This window comes from Danio rerio, chromosome 21 (assembly GCF_052040795.2).
Source record: "Danio rerio strain M-AB ecotype USA chromosome 21, GRCz13ab, whole genome shotgun sequence".
NCBI classification, from domain to species: Eukaryota; Metazoa; Chordata; class Actinopteri; order Cypriniformes; family Danionidae; genus Danio; species Danio rerio.
Genome location: NC_141041.1, coordinates 17,146,109 through 17,168,756, shown reverse-complemented (window position 1 = coordinate 17,168,756; position 22,648 = coordinate 17,146,109). Strand labels below are relative to the sequence as shown.

The 22,648-nt window shown below is 35.3% G+C and overlaps 1 protein-coding gene and 1 long non-coding RNA gene across 7 annotated transcripts in view; both read right to left on the bottom strand.

Moving 5' to 3' along the window:
- Nucleotides 1–2,508, bottom strand: part of LOC141379836 (uncharacterized) — a 158,645-nt gene extending 156,137 nt beyond the window's left edge. For 3 of the 5 annotated variants that reach the window (XR_015520159.2, XR_015520157.2, XR_015520156.2), the window contains exons 1-2: nt 2,476–2,508; nt 2,162–2,335 (exon numbers count right to left, since the gene is read on the bottom strand). This is a non-coding gene — a long non-coding RNA (uncharacterized LOC141379836). Of the gene's footprint in view, nt 1–2,161; nt 2,336–2,475 lie in introns of those variants that run through there. The other 2 variants (XR_015520160.2, XR_015520158.2) reach the window with 2 other exon arrangements.
- An 11,045-nt stretch (nt 2,509–13,553) lies between these two features.
- The window catches only part of fam169ab (family with sequence similarity 169 member Ab), a 29,879-nt gene continuing 20,784 nt past the window's right edge, over nt 13,554–22,648 (bottom strand). The window contains exons 6-13 of one of the 2 annotated variants that reach the window (XR_015520153.1): nt 22,087–22,266; nt 21,572–21,694; nt 21,327–21,412; nt 20,642–20,681; nt 20,438–20,555; nt 18,477–18,639; nt 16,563–18,264; nt 13,554–16,509 (exon numbers count right to left, since the gene is read on the bottom strand). Coding sequence is in view for 1 of the 2 variants with exons in the window: in XM_087300985.1 (XP_087157111.1) it covers nt 15,103–16,170; nt 18,112–18,264; nt 18,477–18,639; nt 20,438–20,555; nt 20,642–20,681; nt 21,327–21,412; nt 21,572–21,694; nt 22,087–22,266 (1,931 nt within the window). In the remaining variant the exon portion in view is untranslated. The remainder of the gene's footprint in view (nt 16,510–16,562; nt 18,265–18,476; nt 18,640–20,437; nt 20,556–20,641; nt 20,682–21,326; nt 21,413–21,571; nt 21,695–22,086; nt 22,267–22,648) is intronic. The other variant, XM_087300985.1, reaches the window with a different exon arrangement.

Here is a 22,648-nt window from a genome sequence, read left to right as displayed (position 1 = left end):
GTTAGTATGCATTTTTTTTAATGATGAAAATTTTTATTTGACATCACTTTTCTACATTGATGGATCACTTATCGCACGGGCATTCCTGACAAAAAGCTTGTGTTTGTGTGTACAGAAATGTACTATTCACCCTCCCTGTTAAATTTGATCCAATCATGTCCTGAAACACACCTCCTCTCCTGCTTTCACTTCTCATACTGACGGAGGGAGCGATTCGTTTGTGAATGAATCTCCGTTATGAACGACTCGTTCACTAGCCGACAATAATACAAGTTTCTGGCACCACAGTATCTCTTTGTCATATTTCTTTTGCATTGTTTGCTGATTTATTCAACAAACCTAGCATAAACCGAGTGTTTAGTGCGAGTTAGTGCTACTTTGCCTTATGGTGAATGCAGTAAGTGACTATAGATATTATTATCAATAACGTTACCTGTTAAGCACAAATTTCAAAACATACAAAAACGTAAAAACTTAATCCTATGAAATGTTCTGCCTTTGTGCTTTGTTTTCTTTGTTTGCTCGTTACTACACTCGTAGACAGCGCTTAAGTCCAGCATCTTCACGTAATAACACTGTGTTGACTAGTGCGGTTGAATGACATTTGTCCTGGGAGCACTGTACCAATGTGGCGGCGCTATAGACGCATGCTCAGGGTCCCTATGCGATATCTAGTGTATATATTTATGTCACAAATTGAGGAGCGGGGAAAGGAGGCGGAGTGGCGTGACAACGCGGGGAATCCTTCACAAACTGAGGAGCGATCACAAACCGAAAGTGGCGAGAGCGTCAAAGTAGCCAGAAGTCATTCATTTTTTAACGAGAACCGGCGGCGAGAAACAGCGGCGCGTCTTCATTGGCTATGACGCGGTTCGGCGGCAAGCAATCAGAATGAAGTAGTCCACCGCCTGAGCGGAGTTCAGAGAACACAGACCTGTAAACTTTGGTTCCGACCACAGTTGTTCCCAAGAGTTTGATTATTGCGGTTCCTGGATTTTCAATTATTAAAAATCGCGACGACGTGGGGCCCCCTAATCACGCGGGGCCCCCCCGCGGTGCGTGCCCTGCGGGCCCGTCCGCTACGCCACTGAGTATCCCCCCCCAACCGACTACGGAGGAAGTACCAGCAAACATCATTGACTCAACTTAAAACTGTAAGACAACTTGCTACACAGCTTTTTTGAGTTGACTCAATATTTAACTCAAAGACTGCACTTGACTTAAGTAAAGTTGAGTCAATAAAAAAAAGCTCTGCAGCAAGTTGCCTTACAATTATAAGTTGTCAACTTTTGTTTTGTTTTTGTACTTACCACAGTTTACCCATTTTCCTAAACTAACCATAAAGTTACCATGGAATTTGTAACAAAACTGCGGTTGCTCAATAATCAATAAGGGGGAAAGAGTATCAAATAGACCCAAGAGCTTGCAATTCATGACTTTTCGAAATCCAATAACCAACAAGCCAGTCAATAATTAATACATATTTCTAATAAGTTTGTATGTAATAACAATAATATCCCTACTGAAAAAACAGCTTAAACCAGCTTAGGCTGGTTGGCTGGTTTTAGCAGGTCAACCAGGCTGGTTTTAGAGGGGTTTTGACCATTTCCAGGCTGGTTTCCAGCCTGGTCTTAGCTGGTCAGGCTGGGAGATGACCAGCTTAAACCAGCTTGACCAGCCTAGTTAGGCTGGGAGCCCAGCCAATATGTCCAGTTTAAACCAGGCTGGTCAAGCTGGTTGACCAGGTAAGGCTGGAAATAGCTGGAAACCAGCCTGGAAATGGCCAAAACCCCACTAAAACCAGGCTGGTCAACCAGCTAAAACCAGCCAACCAGCTTAGGTTGGTTTAAACTGGATTTTTCAGCAGGGATACAAATGTTTGTAACATCCTGTGACAACAAAATGCCAACTATAAAGTACTGACTACATATGAATACTTTTGTTTACAATAAGTAGTTTTTATGGTAAGACTAATTGTTTAATCAATTAATATTAATAATAATTTTGTTAACTCAGTTCAATGAAATCGTCATTATTGTTTGTGACGTCCCACAATTGCAACGACAAAATCAGTAAACATCGGATGTATTTTATGCATTCTATCATTCTCTATTTATTTCTAACGGTCTTCACATTAATACAAACAAACAAACATGTGAACCTGCAACATATGGAGACATCTGCCTTCTGAAAGTGCTCCCTATCCACCGCCTCAACTGGAGTCAGCTGCAGTCTTCAGGATGGAGGCCTGTGGTCTGTCATTGAGAAGCTCGCGGAAACGCCTGACAAGCCTGTGCGTTGTTCAACTTCATTTAACCTTCGCTTTAGTACCTTCCTTTGAAAAAAAATGTTTTAATGGAAATGATTTTCTAAAGAACATTGAGGCCATAATGAAGAATCTCCTTTAACAGCTGAGGTCTCTCTACTCAATGGGGGGAAAACAAAAGGACGGGACAGGCAACATCTGTGACTTACCACTGCAGGCCGAAGAGCCTCCAGACTGAAAGCAGGCGCCATCTGATGGGCTAGTGAAGAAAAACAGTTGTCTAGACAAATGTCACCTAGAAATAGGGAGCATAATAATATTGTATGCTTTTAATGAACTAGATTTGATACTGGAGAGAAATGTGGAAACTTGCAATACGGTGTGGGCTTGAAGTGTACCAAAAGGGGTGTATAAAATGGCTTGTAATTTTTAAAGATTTTTTTCTTTTAAAGTTAAATGGTGTTGTTACCTGGAGAAACATAACATTAATCACAATAACATATATAGTTTTAGAAAACAGTCTTAGTATAAGCTGTAAAATATGTAATTATTTCATTGTTATTATTAAACTAAATATTTAATCAGGGGCGAAGCAGTGGCGCAGTAGGTAGTGCTGTCGCCTCACAGCATAAAGGTCACGGGGTTGCTGGTTTGTGCCACTCCCTAGGCTCAGTTGGCGTTTCTGTGTGGAGTTTGCATGTTCTCCCTGCATTCGCGTGGGTTTCCTCCGAGTGCTCCGGTTTCCCCCAGAGTCCAAAGACATGCGGCACAGGTGAACTGGGTAGGATAACTGTCCATAGTGTATGAGTGTGTGTGTGTGTGTGTGTGTGTGTGTGTGTGTGTGTGTGTGTGTGTGTGTGTGTGTGTGTGTGTGTGTGTGTGAATGTGTGTGTGGATGTTTCCCAGAGATGGGATGCGGCTGGAAGGGCATCCGCTGCGTAAAAACTTGCTGGATAAGTTGGCAGTTCATTCCGCTGTGGTGACCCCGGATTAATAAAGGGACTAAGCCGACAAGAAAATAAATGAATGAATATTTAATCAGTGACCATTGAAACTGGGCTTTTTAATAATTTTAAACTGCTCATATAAAATAAATCTGAGAAGTTTTAAACAAATTAAACATGAAAAAAACATCAGAAAAAAACACCAAAAAATAAAGCAATCTTAGATCAACAAAAAAAAAACACCAAACAAAACAAATCACCAAAGTTTTAAAACAAAACAAACCACCGAACAAAACAAATTGCTAAAGTTTTAAAACAAAACAAACAACCAAACAAAACAAATTGCTAAAGTTTTAAAACAAAACAAACCACCAAACAAAACAAATTCCTAAAGTTTTAAAACAAAACAAACCACCAAACAAAACAAATTGCCAAATAAGGCACAAAACAAAATAAACATACGCAATCAAACAAACTAAAAAACATCAGAAAATCAAAAACACCAAAAAATAAAACAATCTTTGATCAACATAAAAAACTAATTTAATCACCAAAAAATTTACCAAACAAAACAAATCCATAAAGTGATCACTAAGCAAAACATGAACAATATTACAGCCTATCAAACAAATCTTAGAACTCAAACAAAACCAAATTTCAAAAGATGCAAAACATAAACAATCTTACAGCCCAACAAACAAGTCATTAATCATAGAACCCAAATTAAATGTCCAAAGATGTCACACCAACAAAACAAAAACAACAAAGAAAAGTTACCAAACAATCAAAAAAAAAAAAAAAAAAACAGCAAAATACTTTCTCAATGCCCTGCACAATACAAAACTTCTCACCAAAAAGTCACATCAAAGTGACCAAAACATGCAAAAAATTAAAATTAAAATTATCAAATGAGTCACTAAACCAAGGCAAAGCAAGTTCTAAAGAGCCAGGTTTAATCATGCCAGTTTCTAGTCAAAATCTTTCTAGTAAAACCCACCAAACAAATCACCAATAAAAAACACAAAACAAAAACAAAGAAATAAACCAAAAAAGTCACTAAACAAAAACATATGTACACATTATTTTTAATCATCAAATGATTCACAATACAAAACATAATTTTAGAACCCACTAAACAGCTAATCAAAACAAAAAGACACAAAATATAAACACAAAAAAACAAACCATAAAACCAAAGGAGTCAATGAACAAAACATAAAAAAATAGAGCCTAGATAGCCTACCAAACAAAAATGTACTAAATAAATCAAGCCATCAAACAAAACGAAATATGCATACTAACAATAGAATAATAAATAAACAAATTGCTATTGAGTTTTTGGGCTTTTGGGGGTTTTTAAAATTGTCCTTTGTGTATTGCAGTCTACTTGTTGGGCATAAAAGAGTTCGGCAAAACGATAACAATTTTGGAAAGTTTGACACATCTAGAGTAACATTTATCAACAAATCTCCAACAAACATTGTTAGCATACTTTGTTTTTGTTACTTCCTACATGAGAATACAATATGCTTTCTAATATGAATAACCACAATTATAGTTTCTAAAGGAAAGTTCTCATATATTCTCTCTTAAATGTGCCTTTGCATTGTGAACTTCACATGGATCTGCTTTCATGCCCAACATGTTTTCAAGGTTACGACTCTTATTACTCATGCATTTAGAGACTTGCAGTTCCCCCTCCTTGTCTCGGTGGGCTCAGGTGGGCCTGTGGAGGACCACGCAGGCCCCAATTTTCCCCCTGACTGGTTTTAACATAAGGGGTAATGTGAGAGGAGCAGGAACGGGGCTCTTCCACCCCGTCTCCTCCCCCAGAGGGAGACTCCGAGCTGGGCTGGATCCCGCATGCAGACCCTCCTGCCGTGGAGAACGTGGTCTTCAGTGCCACCATAGCATTACTGACTGCCATATCCCTCTATTATTTACTTCTCCTCCTTGTCTATGTTTGCTCCCTGGAGTCTGCCAGCACCGGCTCTCGGTAGTCGAGGCAGAATAGAGGTCTTTATCTCACGAAGGAGACGGAGACGAGCAGGAGCTTGGGGACTGAAAAATATACACATACACAACTAGTCAAAGTTCAGTAAAGGTTATATTGGAGGTTCAACAATTATTTGATCAAAAATATAGTAAATTTGTGAAATATTTTTTACAATTTAAATTACCAGTTTTCTTAATGAATGTGGTTTAAAATGTAGTTTATTTCTGTGGTTTGAAGCTGAATTTTCAATTCTATAAAGCCCGTCTTCAGAGTCGAATGATCCTTCAGAAATTTGCTGCTCAGTTATTTTTATTATTATTATTATTATTATTGTTATTAAACTGTATATATACAGGCTTATAACTTCAACTGTGTGTGTGTGTGTATATATATATATTTATATAGCTGAAGTATATAAATACATACACACACACACACACACAGCTGAAGTCAGAATTATTAGTCCCCCCTATAATTGTGTGTGTATAATTGTGTGTGTGTGTGTGTGTGTGTGTTTATATATATATATATATATATATATATATATATATATATATATATATATATATATATATATATATATATATATATATTTATATATATATATGTATGTGTGTGTGTGTGTGTGTGTGTGTGTATATATATATATATATATATATATTTATTTATATATATTTATATATATATATGTATGTGTGTGTGTGTGTGCGTGTGTGTGTGTGTGTGTGTATAAATATATATATATATATATTTTAAAGAAGCTAATTCGGAAAATTACATAATTAAACAATTATTTGATTAAAATTATAGTAAATTTGCTAAATATTTTTACATTTTAAAATAAGAGTTACTTATTACGGTACTTATTGGATGTGGTTTACAAAGTAATTTAATTTTGTGGTTTAAAGCTGAATTTTCAGTGTTACAAAGCAAAATCAAATGTACATATGAATTTACTTTTATTCCTCAAAGACACATTAAATTGTTCAAGATGGGCTTAAGAGCAGGAAAAAATGTTAGCATCAATAATCATAAAAATCCTTATTAATGATTAAAAACCAACAATTAATTATAACAGCAAATCATAATACTAGAATGATTTTTGAAGGAGCGTGTAACTGAAGATGGAGTAAAACCAGCCTTCAATCACAGAAATGTATGATAAATGAAAATGTAATAAATTCCCAGAACTTCTTAACATTACTGTACTTTAAGTGTCACTTTACTGGATTTAACTGTTAAATTTTACGTATTCAGAATTTTATTGTGAAACTAAAGCAGGCATAATGATTACAGCCAATTACTGTAAAAATAGCTATATCTATTGGACCTTAGTTATAGGAATTCAAACACTATTACTATTTTATTCAACATAGAAATGAATACACATTAACGTTTCTGCTAGTCCAGGCGCTTTTTTTTCTCGATATTTAGAAATATCTACAGAATTATGTTCTCATAAAGTACTTACTGTAATTTACTGTGAATTTACATATAGTACCTTACTGTGAAAGTAATGCAATTATTAGCCAGTAATTTACTGTAAATTTAAAGTTTAATAATTTAGTGTATAGAATTAAGTATTATTTATATATGATATAAGATGTATACCTTTTTAACGTTATTCAATATTCCAAATAATAAATACATTTTCATTATATTATAGATATCATCATATTATCATATTACAGTTGTTAAATACAGATCAAATAAATGCAGCCTTGGTGAGCAGAAAGACATAACCAAACAAACAAACAAACAAACAAACAAACAAACAAACAAACAAACAAACAAACAAATAAATAAATAAATAATGCCATGATCCCTTAACCAGAACTTAACTTAACCAGAACTTGAACTTAACCAGTACACATACATGTTTTAACCAAGAGCTTCACAAACATATAGAGTATACACACTGTATATCTTAGAAAAAAATCTTTACAGTTTTATAACCCAGATATATCAGTCGTCTTCCAAACACACACACACACACACACACACACACACACACACACACGCGCGCGCGCGCGCATAACACAGAGCAGAGTCCATTATCACACAAGGCTTTTTGTAATGGATTTCCTTGTTTTGCTTCAGTGAGAGGAAAGAGGAGGTGGTGGAGGGGAGAGAAGCCTTCTGTTGTTGTTATAAATCACCTGCTCGTTCTCTCACACCTCGCTCTCCCTCCCATGCCATCCCACAATGCAACCCTCCACCCGGCACACAATCAGCCCCAGGAACCCCCGAGAAAGACTCTTTCACTGCAGTCTCTCTCTCTCCCTCTCTTCCTCCTCGGAGGTTTCATTAACTTGCTCGTCACCTTTTCTGTTCTCTTTAAAGATTGCACGTTTTCGTTTTGATTTAAGACTTCACGAAGGTCACACGTTCGAGCATAATCATGCACAGTTTTATTTGAGCAAACTTGAGGAAAATGAACAATTAGAAGTTTTTTGCATTAAGAAAATGTGTCAGTCAAGTAGGCTGTTTGTGCGTTTTCTTTACCTATTTTAGTGATACTGTTAAGTTTTCTATTCAGTGTAAATCGATAGTTATGTTTTCTTTTCTGAGTGTATATAACTCACTTTCCTTCGGCCCATTTCCGGCTTTATCAAGGGGTCTCCACAGTTGAATGAACCATTTACAATCCTCAGTGCTGGGAAACAGTCACGCTCGTCCAATTTAGTTTAGGGAAAACCCACGCGTGGAGTAGCCATGTATGGGGGAAAATCACATGAAGTCTGTTAGGCAAATAACCACTTACCCCTGTGCCGCCTCATAACTTTACTTATTAGCCTACTTCAAGGACATATCGAAGTTGAAGTTTCGTAACATCTATTTTTAAGAGGTGGGTCGTTAGCGCAACGCTCCCCCCAACCAGGGGGCCAGGACATCCACATACAATTTAGCTTATCCAATTCACCTATAGCGCATGACTATGGACTTGTGGTAGGAAACCGGAGCACCTGAGGAAAACCCACGGGAACAGGGAGAACATGCAAACTCCAATGAAATGCCAACTGGCCCAGCCAGCGACCTACTTGCTGTAAGGTTACAGTGTTACCCTACTTAAGCTGTAGCCTATTTGTTTACAATGTTATACTTCCGATTAAAAAAAAAATTGTAATTACAAAATAAATAAATAATTTGATTATAATAAATTATATTTCTATTTCTCAAACCATTCGTTCATTTTCCTTCAGCTTATCATATCCAGCATATGTTTTACACAGAGGATGCCCGTCCAGCTGCAACCCAGTACTGGGAAACATCCATACACACTCACTCACTCTCGGTCAATTTAGTTTATTCAATTCACCTATAGTACATGTCTTTGGACTTGTGGGGAAAACCGGGAGCCCCCGGAGGAAACCCACACCAACACAGAGAGAACATGCAAACTCCACACAGAAATGCCAACTGACACAGCTGGGACTCAAACCAGCAACCTTCTTGCAGTGAGGCAACAGTGCTAACCACTGAGCCACCATGTCACCCTTCTTACTTCTCAAACCATTTAGATACTTTAAGCTAATCTAAAAAATTTAACATAAAATACCTTTGCAATGACTTATTTTTAAGCATATGTCACATTTAAGATTGATATCAAATGGATGAAATGACAAGTTCATTTACAAACAATATCAACAGCAAACTTTCCTAAAAAACAAAATATAATGAATTAACTACTCTCATTAATCAAATAAGCTTAGAAAATAACTGGATTGCAAATTTCAAAATATTTATAAATGTTGGAAAATATATTAGTTTTTACATAATTGTAATTATCTGATTAAATTACAACATTTAAAAAATATATACAATTAACTAAATGTATATATGTTGGTAGAATACTCAACTAAAACAAAACAAAATAATGTAGCAATGTAGCCATTTTAATGTCTGGTTTCAAATAAACTTTAGCTTTTTAATTAATTATATGTAAATTTTTAATATTACATATAAACATGTAAATACTCAGCATCAAGTACACCCCTCACAAATCTATCTTTTAAATTCATATTTTTAATAGGAGGATATACAATATTATATTTGTTCATAAACATTATTCAGTCTTGAAGCCAAATCTGGAGCTTATTTAACAAAATAACTTGCGATAACGGTAAAAAAAAAAAACAGTAGACCAAAATTATGTCATAGACAAATATTAAATACAAATTTAAAAAAAGAGGAAAAATCAAGCAAAAAAAAAAGAAAAAATTTGATGAAATTTTGTAGTTTGCAATTTTGTTTTTGCAATATTTTGCTTAAATTTAATTGTATTTTCTTTCAATTTCCAAGTATGTTTGGTGACTAAAATATTATTTTAATAAATGTATCTGTTTGATAAATCTGTTTTGTTTAAATGCACCAAAATACATTACCTATATTCACTGAGAAATGAATAAAAATATTAATTTAGATTATGTAGCACATTAAAACACTTTACAGTTACATTATTAATTAAATATTTTAAATCTAGAATAACTCAAAACTAGATTTATCAAATGCTAAATTACAAATAACATTTGTCTGTATGCACTTTTTTAAACCAGTCTCTTTCTCCAGGGGTTTTAGAGCTTTAACATGTTCGCTTATTCCCACAACAGGCCAGATTCTCCTCTGAAGCTCAGCACGGCCATCCAGAATCCTGTGCGACCTCTGAACTCCACCTGCTCAAAGCCCCAGCGCTGCACCTCTGCTATCACCTCCCAAATCTCCTCTCCTCTACAGTTCCTCATGTGGCCACTGACTCTCCTCGCTCTAGCCTGAGGCTGGGAAATCCTATTAGCCTTTACCATGAGAGAGAGCAGGAGACACATCATTAATTACACACACAAACCCACTCCTGACAGCGCCAAGCTTAATCAGCCACGACCATAAAACACACACACACACGCATGTATATATACACACACCACAAATACACACACCCAGCACAGACACAAATGTGCACATAGACACAAACACACATGCACACACACTTCAGGCAAAAACACAAACACACACCATAGACACAAATGCATGCAAACCAGACAAACACACACACCACATACAAAAAAACACACCACACCACAGACAAAACTGCACACGCACTCAAGAAATAAACATGAACGCATACACACACACATCAATAACACACACAAATGCGTACAAACATCACAAACAGACACAAATGACAGCGCACACACATATATACACAGGTAGATACATACAGACACAATCTCACACATAGTCACCACAGACAAAAACACACACCACAAACACATGCACACCAGACAGACACACCTCAGACATAATTTCATATACACACACACCACATACACACACATCAATAACACACACAAATGCATACACATACCACAAACACACACACTTCAGCAACAAACAACATCACACACTCACATATATACACATGTAGGTGACACAAACTCACACATATATACACACACACACACACACACACAAATGCAAACACATACTACAAACACACATATCACAGACACAAACAACAGCACACTCACACACATAGACAAACACAGACAGGCAGACACAAACTCACATATACACACACACCACAGACCATAAAATCAAACACACACCACAAACACAAACTCCCACACACACCACAGGCACAAATCCATGAACAAATCACACACATTCAAAACACATGCAGAAAACACACACACACAACACAGACACAAACACGCACACAATCACCAGAGACACAAACACATGCATAAAGATAGGCTCAAACACACACTTATACACACAAGCGCAAACTTACGCATACAGACTGCCAGGCACACACTCTCCACGAACACACATATACTGAATACAAAGGCTGCCTCACACAAACACACTACCTGACAAAAGTCTTGCCGTCTATCCAATCTTAGGAACAACAAATACAGTTTTTCTTGATTGCTTTGATGCAGCCGTCAACTGAAACTCCACAGTTTCAAAACGGTTAACACACAGGCCTAAACAGAGGCACTCATGGTCAAAATGACACATTTTGCTTGCAAAATGCACATATTGAGTCAAAACATTTAAAATATTCAACAAAAGCTAGTGTTACCTTCAAACAACACAACTTGCAAACAAGTATATGAGCTCTTTTAATTAATCATAACACAATGGACAACAAAAACAGAACTCAGTGTGAGTCAGTGTATCATTGCTTGCCATTGTAGCCTATTGCCAATGCCATTTGTTGTCTTTCTATTTAGGCTGTCAAATCTGCCTTTTTGCTAAGAATTGGATCCAGAATAAGAAATGCTTTGATTAAATTTATATTGAATTGACGACATTTTTCGAATTGTGAGTGAAAACTGAAATACTGTAAAAAAATTAAAAAAAAAACACAAAATTAATAAATTCTGTAAATATTAGAGAAAACACATGTAAATCAAAATAGTCAAATCTATTGGGAGTATAGGACATAGCCATTATTGACCTCCTCCATCCATGCTGTCACAGACCTTCCACCGTTTTTAATGTTTGCAGTCTGATTGCTAATTGAAGATTTGTGTGAAGGAGTGTCCAACCGGTGCTTCAGTGAATTCATACTGATCTTGGTAGTTTCTAATTGTTAGGAATTGATGGTATCTGTTTGGTTACCATAGCTAAAATAATGGAGTTTTGACTGCTTAAATGACATCTGTGTTAACTGTTTTGAAAAATGGTCGGGAAAATGTGTCAACTCAATGAGAAAGGGTTTACACATTTGCAAGACCTGTCTTCTGCTCTGCTGGGATAGTGATAATGAAAATGAAGTGGAACCTAGTTTATTTGACCAGGTCAAAGCAAACAAGAAAAACTGTAATAACCTAACTTCTAGTTGATCATTTAGTATCAAAAGTGGCTTATATGAAAGGCAAAAGCGTCTAGATTACGCTTATTTTACCAAAATAAAATATGATCATGCCTTGATTTTTAGTTAGGACAGTAAAGTCTGACTTTGCTTAAGGAAAATATCTATACTTTTATATAGTATATAAAGTCATGGTGCAGTGGAAAAATAATTAATATTGTGTATATAACTTCCATGTGCTTGGATCCATACATCTCTGAAAAGACTCAAATAACTTAATTAATTAATTCATCTGGAATGGCAAAGAAAGCGTTCTTGCAGGACTTCCAGAGTTCATCAAGATTATTTGGATTCATCTTCAATGCCTCCTCCATCTTTATCCAGACATGCTCAATAATGCTCATATCAGATGACTGGGCTGGCCAATACTGTTGCACCTTGGCCTTCTTTGCTGTCAGCAACTTTGATGTGGAGGCTGAAGTATGAGAAGGAGCGCTATCCTGCTGAAGAACTTGCCCTCTCCTGTGGTTTGTAATGTAATAGGCAGCACACATGTCTTGACACCTCAGGCTGTTGATGTTGCCATTCACTCTGCAGATCTGTAGCACACCCCATACTGAATGTAACTCCAAACCATGATTTTTCCTTCACCAAACTTGACTTATTTCTGTAAGAATTATGGGTCCATGCAGGTTCAAATAGGTCTTCTGCAGTATTTGTGATGATTGGAATGCAGTTCAACAGATGATTGATCAGAAAAATGTACCTTTTGCTACTTTTCCAAAGGATCAACTTGAAGTCGTTATTATTTGTTGCTCTTACAACTGGGATCAATGACAAGACTTTTGTCAGGTGTACATGCAGAAAGATATAAACAGCATTCATTTTTTCCCCCGTGTGACTACTGTGTTATATTGGTTGCACTTCCTGTTTGGGGAAATCCCATTCAAAAACTTTAACGTATCCATTATGTATATTGCATTATACTTGCCGTTTATTTTGTTTTGTTGTTTTAATTGTTCATTCTAGTTTTAAGGTTATTCACGTTCCACAACATAATTAGTTAATTCCAATAAATATGTTTTTTTTTATACCTGAGAGAAGAATATTGTCACCTCTATTCAGTTTTTAAACACTTCATTAATTGCTTACAGTTTAACTGAAGTTACGAGATGAGATGGGTATTACACTTAAGGATCGTAGAGTTTCTATTTCTCAAAATATTTAATTACAAAATCTATTTTTAAAATTAGTGTGCATAGAGTCAACGATGAACCAAAAGCGGAATGTGGAAATTAAGAAATATTCATCTAAAACAGCATAAAAAAATACAGTGGAAGGCAGCTGAGTGGCTTTTGTTATAAAACACAAAAGAGGCGACATGTACTCATGACACACCTTGCTTAGCAAATCATTGGCATTAATATTCAACCCACCCTACAGCTGTACAAAATACTACATGTGCATATTCACACTACTCATATTAATATGCATATTCAAGTGGGAAAAAATGGTTTGAGAACAGTAATATTACAAGAAAGATATTTATTTACTACAGGAAAAAGAGAGAGAGAAAAAAGAATCACAGTTTAAGAAAACTACTTCAGAAAAATATATTGCTCAAAAAACTAAAACAAGTTTAAAGCACTCAAGATTTCCTCTCAACAAAAAAAAAACACGGCTTTAACTCTAAAAGCCAAGAGGAAATCTGGAAGAATTCACATAAAAGGTGATTCATAGTGTTCTCATATAATGTGTTTATAGTGTCTTCCCATATTTTCAGCTGATACAAAATTGCAAGTGAGACAAACAATATGGAGGAAAGTGAACACGCTCCCGAAATGGCTTTTTTCACATCCAAGTGCGCCCTCACGCGGTCACCCACATTAATGCTCTAAAACAAAGTGTGTGAGCGCTTCTTTCACAGCTTAAACAAATTATGAATAATATAACATACACGGGTCGTTTAATAAATCGTTGGTATACATTTTAGGCAAAAAGAAGGATACGCAAACGAAAATATGTCTACGGAATACTTCAGCAGGCCTACGAGCAGAATGCTAACGATGTCAAAACGCATTTTGCTTTTACATTACTTAATTCAACAATAGTGACGATTTGTCACTCATTTTATACTAGTCGCAAGGTTATTGTATATTCTAGTATTGGTATGTAAAATAGGACATAAATGTAGCACGTCTCACATCGGCTCTTTCGGATACTACCAAACCATATAACAGTTTAAACGGGAAGCTACATGTAAACTTTATTTAAACCTGCACTTACCTTAGGTATGTATTTGCATATATTTATGTATTAATATGTCTAATTCTATTCACATTTTAAGAAAACACAAGTTTGTGTAAGGGTTTACTTAAAGGGATAATTCACCCCAAACCCTTCACTTGTTGTAAACCTGTTTGGGTTTCATTCCTCTGTTGAACACAGAGGGCATTTTTGGAAACAGATCCACTGCCATTCATTGTAGGAAAAACAAATACTATGGATGTCAATAGTTTCTGGTTTCCAGCTTTCTTCAAAAAAAAATCTTTCGAGTTCAACAGAATAAAGAAACCCAAAAATGGTTTTCAAAGTATAACATTTGTAAGAACTTATCATAAAATCAAAAACAATAATAATGATTAATCCACTGCACGTCTAATATAAGATTCACAATGTTATTTTGTTGCTCACATTGTCTTGAAACTCAACTTTTTTTTTTTTAAAGCAGTTTAAGCTGCAGATCAGGTCAACTTCAATAATAACAAATCAAATGCAAACAGTGATTAAAAATCACAGTTATAATTTTGAGCAGTCAGCACGGTAAATTAAGGGGTTGTGCTTAAAACACACATTAAATACTGCCTGTTTTAAGTTTCTGCCTTTTAGTAATAAAACTAAAACCAAAACCAAAACCTAGATGCTGTAAACACCACCTGTTAAAACCTCCCAAATATGTTATGTAGAATACTTACTAGTACAGGCCGCAGTGTGCAAGCGCATCTAAATTACATAAGGGTATTTTTCTCTATAAAGACAATGGAGTGTGGTGGAGTGCCATGAAACTAGAAACTAGTACTCAAATGTTTTTACTGCGTCTTTTTGCTTTTGTGGGTGTGGACTGGACCACTTTGGTTTTCCTCCGCAACACTCTCCTGTCAACCACTGGAGGCTCTTCCTCTTCTTCTTCTGAACTGTGTTCAACAGCTTCATCTTCTTCTGTGCTCGCCTTCTCATCAGTGCTTGTGAGTTTTTCCTCCTCTTCTTCATCATCAAACTCATCACTGATTTCCTGTATGATCACAGCTTTTCTCAGTCTATTAGATGTTCGCTTGGGTGTTGGTGGAACAGGTTTGCAAATTCCTCCTCGAAGAACTCGAACCCCAATAGGAGAATCTTGAATTTCATCTGAGCTTTTTCCTTCCTCATCATCATCTTCTGTGGTGGCGGTTTCCTCCCCTTCTTTTTGTTCATGTTTGTCTTCACCTTCAGGCAGTTTTTCCTCCTCGTTTTCAGAGTCCTCCGTGCCAGGTTGACTTTCCTGAGTCTCAAGTGGCTCATCGGAGATGGTTTCATCTTCTTTGTTCACAGCTGGTTCATTGGTTTCTTCAATAGGAGATTCAGTGGATTCGTCCATTGAAGCTTCTTGTTCTGGAGCGACTGGTTCATCTGAAGCCTCATTGTCTTGCAAAGAGGAAACACACTCAACCAGGTTAGTTAAAAGGACTGGAACCTCAGGTGGATGATCAGAGTCCTCAGTTTCATCAACTGCAGAAGCTGCTTCCTCTTCAACTGCAGAAGCTGCTTCCTCTTCAACTGCAGAAGCTGCTTCCTCTTCCACTGCAGAAACTGCTTCATCTTCAACTGCAGAAGCTACTTTATCTTCAACTGCAGAAACTGCTACATCTTCAACTGCAGAAGTTGCCTCCTCTTCAGCTACAGAAGCTGCTTCATCTTCCACTAAAGAAGCTGCTTCCTTTTCAGCTATAGAAACTGCTTCCTCTTCCCGTTTCTGCTCAAGTTCCCCTTCATCTTCAACTAGAGGAGAGACTTCTGCCTCTGCTTCTTGTCTTTCTTCTGTAACACGTTCTTGGTCCATCTGCTCCACTGCTTCCACAGACTCATCGGGAGTGTTAATAATGTCATCCTTCACAGAACAAACAACATAATGATAAATCTGTTCGGTTTTAGAGGAATTGTAGTATAGTGACATTTAAAACACATTTTATTCATTATTTATTTGTTTCTTTTTCTTGAATTCTCCTGTTAAGGAACAATTCCTTAAAATACAATAACACTTTGTGATCAGGTTGCATTAACTAATATTAGTAAATGTAATTACAAAGATGACCTTAATAAACTGAAAATAATCAACTATACTTGAACAGCATTAACTAATGTTAGTTAATGCTAATTTCAACTTGTGCTTCATAGCAATAATCAAAGCACTATGAGTTAAATCATACAGGATAATGTATTCTTTATTCTGTGGTAACAACTGGCTGTACATGATCTTGCTTATTACATGCTATATTCAACAAACCTAAACAATTAGAAACAAAATATTAAATGGGAGTTGCAATAATTTACTAGCTCTTTAATTCAATGTAAAGCTTGCCAAAAAATGTCTTAAATGGTTTGATGCGGCAAACACTATCTTATTTGTATTTGTGTTTTCACCATTACCAGTTTCAAGGTAAACCACAGTAAATGTTCTGATAGTTAGTGTCAGGGTTTCCAATTTTTAGTGAACTTTTACAAACTAATTGTGAGAGGAGCATGTGATATGATTGTTCGTGTCTGGCCTCTCATCTGTATTCTGCAACAATCCCACCACATTAGTTCAAGCTTGCAATAAATAGGCCCATTTCACCCTACTGCCTGATCTTTGTTTTGGAAGAATCCCTCCTGTCACCCCATCTTCTCCTTTTTCTCCCTTTACCAGGAGGAGCTCTTAAGACCTACCTGACAGTCATTTACAGACAACTATACTGGAGCACTATACTGAGAAAAAAATGGCATTGCAATATTTCGTTTCTCTGCGCTATGTATTGCGATATGAATATTTTCACAAAATGACTGTGTTTGAAAAGAATTCAGAATTTTACATTAATTGGTTTGATTTATTGAGAGGGCATCTGCATAAAATGTACAAAATTTAAAAAAGATAAATGCATAATAATATGAATTAAATGGCCTGCACGGTGGCGCAGTGGGTAGCAGGATCGCCTCACAGCAAGAAGTATGCTAATTTGAGTCTCGGCTGGGTCAGTTGGCGTTTCTGTGTGGAGTTTGCATGTTCTCCTCGTGTTCGCTTGGGTTTCCTCTGGGTGCTCTGGTTTTCCTCACAAGTCCAAAGACATGCACTATAGGTAAACTGGGTAGGCTAAATTGTCCATAGTGTAAGTGTGTGAATGAGTGTGTATGGATGTTTCCCAGTGATGGGTTGCAACTGGAATTAGCTGCTGGATAAGTTGGCGGTTCATTCCGCTGTTGCGACTGCAGATTAATACAGGGACTAAGCCAAAAAGAATATAAATGAATATGAAATAAAGCACAGATGAAAACTAAATAAACGTCGCTTCATGGTTTTCGGTGGAGTCTAACAGTATCGACTTACAGAAATTAAATAATCAAATAAAAAAGAAAATGATATAGTCTTCATCGTATACATAATTAAAGAATTCATCTTTGTTAAAGTAGCAAACTTATTCTTTTCTTGTGTCCAAATGGTTTAAATCAACTTGAAATTGCTTGACATCCTATGATGTGACTATTGCAGATTCCCACAATGTGATATTGATGCTAAAATTGTATATTGTGCATCTCTGAAGAACTATTGGGACATTATAAACTGGAGTAATTGCTATACACTGGAGACATCTCAAGAATAAACTGCCATTTGAAGTACATTAAAAGAGAACATGTTACTTTTAAATAGTATTAATATTTAACCTTTTAACTGTATTTTGGTCAAATGAATATAGCCTTTTTGAGTGTAAAAACACTGACCCATAAATAGTAATGTGTGCCGCTTAAATCATGCAGCAGCACAGCACTGACCTTAAAACCGAACTAAATTATTTACCTGTGCATCTCTATCTGCCTCCATCTCTTCATCAGCACCATTTTGGATGGCAGCTTCTGCCTCTAGTGGGAGCTCTTGGTTGACTGGTTCATCTTCTGACCTCTCGTTTTCATCTTCGTGACTCTTACTCATTTCTCCATTGACTTCTGCCACCTTTACAGACAGACAGAACTTGATTATCTATAATCTGGCTGTGTGGAATATTTGTATGTGTGAATTGGCATAAAATTTGCACCTCTGGCACATGAACAAACATGCAGTTTTATGAACTGCAGCATAATTTGCATTGGCAACTGTTGTAATCCAGCTTGTTTGTCCACATTCTCAAATGATGAAAAAATAGTGCCAGATGCCTCGTTACTCACCAGAATTTCAGTTTCTGCAACAGAGGCCACTGAGGTCACAACAAACTCCTCCTGGAGTGAGTTTTTTTCAACTTCTAGGCCTTGTTCTCCACTTTCTCCATCTGTGTGTTCTTTGGTCTCAGGTACTGCATCAGAATCAGTCTCTGCTTCTGGTTCGACCAATCTAAAGCCATGAATTGTTAAGAGACAAGGCAGATAATAAGGTAATACAGTCAGGTAAGCATTTCTGCCCACTGAAGGTCAACACTGGAATCAAACACTTTCTTTTTGCACATTTATGGATACTTCTGGACGGTCCACATCTGCACATTCATGCATTTTGCACACTCCCTAGACACTTATGGACATTTATTTACATTTGTGCACACCCTAGTCATATGTTGTGTAGATTTGAGTGTGCTCCAAGCAGGTTGGGCTTGACAAACTACCTGTAGGATACACTCTTTCCTCTCTATGCACCGGCCACTTTATTAGAAACACTTTTATGTTTTCTACTACATAGCTATATTCTTCATATTTAAAGTTTAAAAAAAAAAATTTATATTGATTCTTATTTTGTCTAGTTATAACTACTATGTCTATATCTAAAATCGTCTGCGTTTTAACTAATTATTATAATTTATAATTTAGATTCTTATTGATATTATATAAAAAAATAATAATTAAGGTCACGGGCAGTTGTATAAGCATTTTACTGCATATTGTACTGTGTATTTGTGAAAAAAAAAATTTGAATCTCAAAAACAAATTATCCTACCACATTTTTTACATTGCACTTTCAGGAATAAATTTATGAAGAAGTTTTTAACAGCAATAATATAAGCCAAGTCAAAATTAAAATAATAGAAAGATGCCATCACCGGGATGAATAACATTTTAAAATATATTAAAATATAAGTAAACATTGTATTTATAAAAATAGTAAGTATTACACAGTTTTACAATTAATAGCATACTGTTGCTCCAATAAATGTACTCTTGGTGATAAAAATCTAAAACAAAACATTACAGACCCCAAACTTTTGAATGGAAGTGTATTATGATCTAACACTAAAATGCATTGCTCTTTGTTTAATGTTTTGATTTGCATTAACCTTTTAAAATTGCATAATTTAACATTAGCTAGTGTATTATGAACAAATATGAATTTCTAATTAAAAACATATTTGAAACTAGCAATAACATATAATAAATGCTGTAAAACAGTTCATTAATAATTAACTTTACTAACTTTACTTCAAAGTTCTTTTAGGTAGTTTTAAAGGTGTTCTGGAGTCCATTCTTTATACATGTATTACTCAATTAGCTGGATTTGGTTATTGAGGACGAGACACGATCCAGAATCATTTTGTTCTTCAAAACTCATTCAAGAGTTGTTGTCATAGCAACAGTTCTTGCAGCTCAAACCTGCTCGGGAGCAGGCATATTTCATATAAACAAGATTAGATTGGGTCATTTCAAGCAATGGTAATGCTGAAAGTATGTACTGAATGCAGGTAGTTTTTTTTTACAGTAGTAGTTATATACACTTGGGAAAATAGTAAATAGTAAAAAAAAAAAAAAAATCGAATATATATATATATATATATAAAATTAAAAAAACAATTGAATTAAAATACCAATAAAACGTATGCAATAAAAAATTATAATAATAATTTCATTAAAATTTACAAGCAATTTCTTTGTGACAATTTTTTTCCATTCCATTTTTTTCAGTGTACGTTAGTGTGGGTCACTCCTTCAGTTTATTAAACGTTTTTATATCCCACTTTATCCTTTCAGTACGTATTATTAACAATTTAATATAAGACTTAGGGTGTAATGTCATTTTAAGAGCCCATCTTTTACTATATTATGCACTTTTCTGAGTGGTACATGAGTAAACCCCAATTACTGTGATTTCAGATTTCCTCTAAAAGCTATCAGTAAATGAGGTGTTTTATGTGAGGGCTTTTAGAGACCTGTTGATTTTTTCAGGTCGGTTCTCCCCAGCAATCTCTTCTGGTTCTTCACGTGGCCTTTTCTTGTGTTTGTGTTCACTGCTCCGCGTGCGTGTGGAAATGGGAAGGTCATTGATTTCTACAGCAGGAAAAAAAAGAAAAGTTTTACACCCACTTAATTCACCTCTCCGAATAAGCAAGAAAAAAATGCACAAAAATCCAAACCTTCAGCTACTTTTCGATGTTTGACAACCACCACTTCTTCCTGTAAAACAATTGATGAAAAAACATGAAAACATTTCACTCTAACCAGTTAAAGGTTAACAGCTTCTATTAAAATACATACAAAATATTATTTTACATTCAGAAAAAAGTGCAACAATGAAGGCATTTTCTAAATATGCTGGTCTGTGGATTGCCTGAATGTATAGCTTTATCCACCAGAAATCATTCAAGCGTTCTCAACAATCAATGTTATATTAAATTGTTATAAAAAAATAGAACTGAAAAAAAAAGTTTTTATTTTTGCATTAATGCGGGAATAAATTAAAGTTTGGTCTCGAAGTTAAAGGGATCGTTCACCCCAAAATTCAAATTCAGCCATCATTTCCAATCCTGATTGAGTTTCTCTTATTTTATTGAATAGAACAGAAGATGTTTTGAACAATTCTGAAATCCTGTAACAACTGACTTCCATAGTATTGTTTTTTACTATGGAAGTCAGAGGTTACCGGTTTTCAGCATTATTCAAAGCATCTTCTTTTGAGTTCAACAGAAGTAACTCAAGGATTGGAACCACTTAAAGATGAGTTAATAGTGAGTAAATTTAAATGTTTGGGTCAACTATCCATACTGCTAAAGTATTGCAGCTAAAAATATTTCAATTTGTCGAGAAGATTTTCCGATTTACCGTGATGTCCAGGCTCTCCTCTGTCATCTCCACCTCATTAACCTCTCCGTTTTTGCTTTCCTCTGCTGCCCATGAGCTGTGGTTGCCTGTATGAACATAAACACAAACAAAACATCTAATATCTAACCTATAAATATACTAAAAGCAGTCAACTTGTAATGAGATATAGAGGTAAATGCTGCCATTTTGAGAAGTAAATCTATAGTAACTGTGACTAATAGCATTTAAGGAGTTAAAACACTTACATTGCAGTATCATGGAGCCAAGTTTGGTTGCTATTTTGACTTTCTGGTAGGGGCCTCCAACTCCTTCCACCTCCCAGAGCAGGTCCACATCAGCTGGGTATCTCCTCAAGTACTGACTGCACACTGGAGCACAGATATTACTTACTCTTTATGTTTTCTTCATACATATTTTTACTTTGTAAGATAATTTTATATAAAAATAAATCATAATAATGCATATGTACAGCGTATATACAGTTGAAGTCAAAATTATTTGCCCTCAATATTAGCATATACTGTAAATAGATTTAATTACAAGAGTAGAGTTCAATTAGTAAAAATGGCTTTGAAAAGTCTCACAAGGGCTGCATTTATTGAATAAAAATATATCCAAAGCACTAATATTGTAAAATATTATTGTAATCTCAAAAACCTTTTTTCCTTTTCAAAAATTAGTGTGTTTCAAAGCTGAAGTACTTCGGTAACTCTAGCAAACTGGCATTTAAATCTACGAATAAGTGAAGCAGATTTCTTACCCCTTTGCATTGCCGTTGTTAAAGGGTATTTCAAGCCCAGCTCATCATCTTTAAAAGAGTCCACAAAGTCCTCCAGCATCTGCAAGCCATGACCGTTGCTGCGTTGACTTTTCCGCACAAATATAGAGTCCATGACTGGAAGTAAGTAGCACTGGCTCACAAAACTATTACACAAGCTACCTGTAGAAGAACAAAAAAAATTTATTATAATATTTTTTTTTATATTTTATATTATTATAATTTATTATAATAGTATAATAATGAATTATAGTTGTAACCTGTGGCCCACAAAAAACATGCTTTGGGAAATTATGATGACATACTATACATCAAAACTATGACGTGCTTTTGTATGAAGTGTGAAATATGATACAAAATAAAACCTTTGGATTAAAAAAAAAAACAAAATAAGATATTTATAATTAAGACAAGTTTAAATCGAGATACTTAAGATGAAAAAGACAATAAAAAGTAACACAAAAAGTTAGATTTTGTAAATCGATATTATTTAAATATCTAACTGATAATTGTATATACAGTTAAAGTCAGATATATAAGCCCC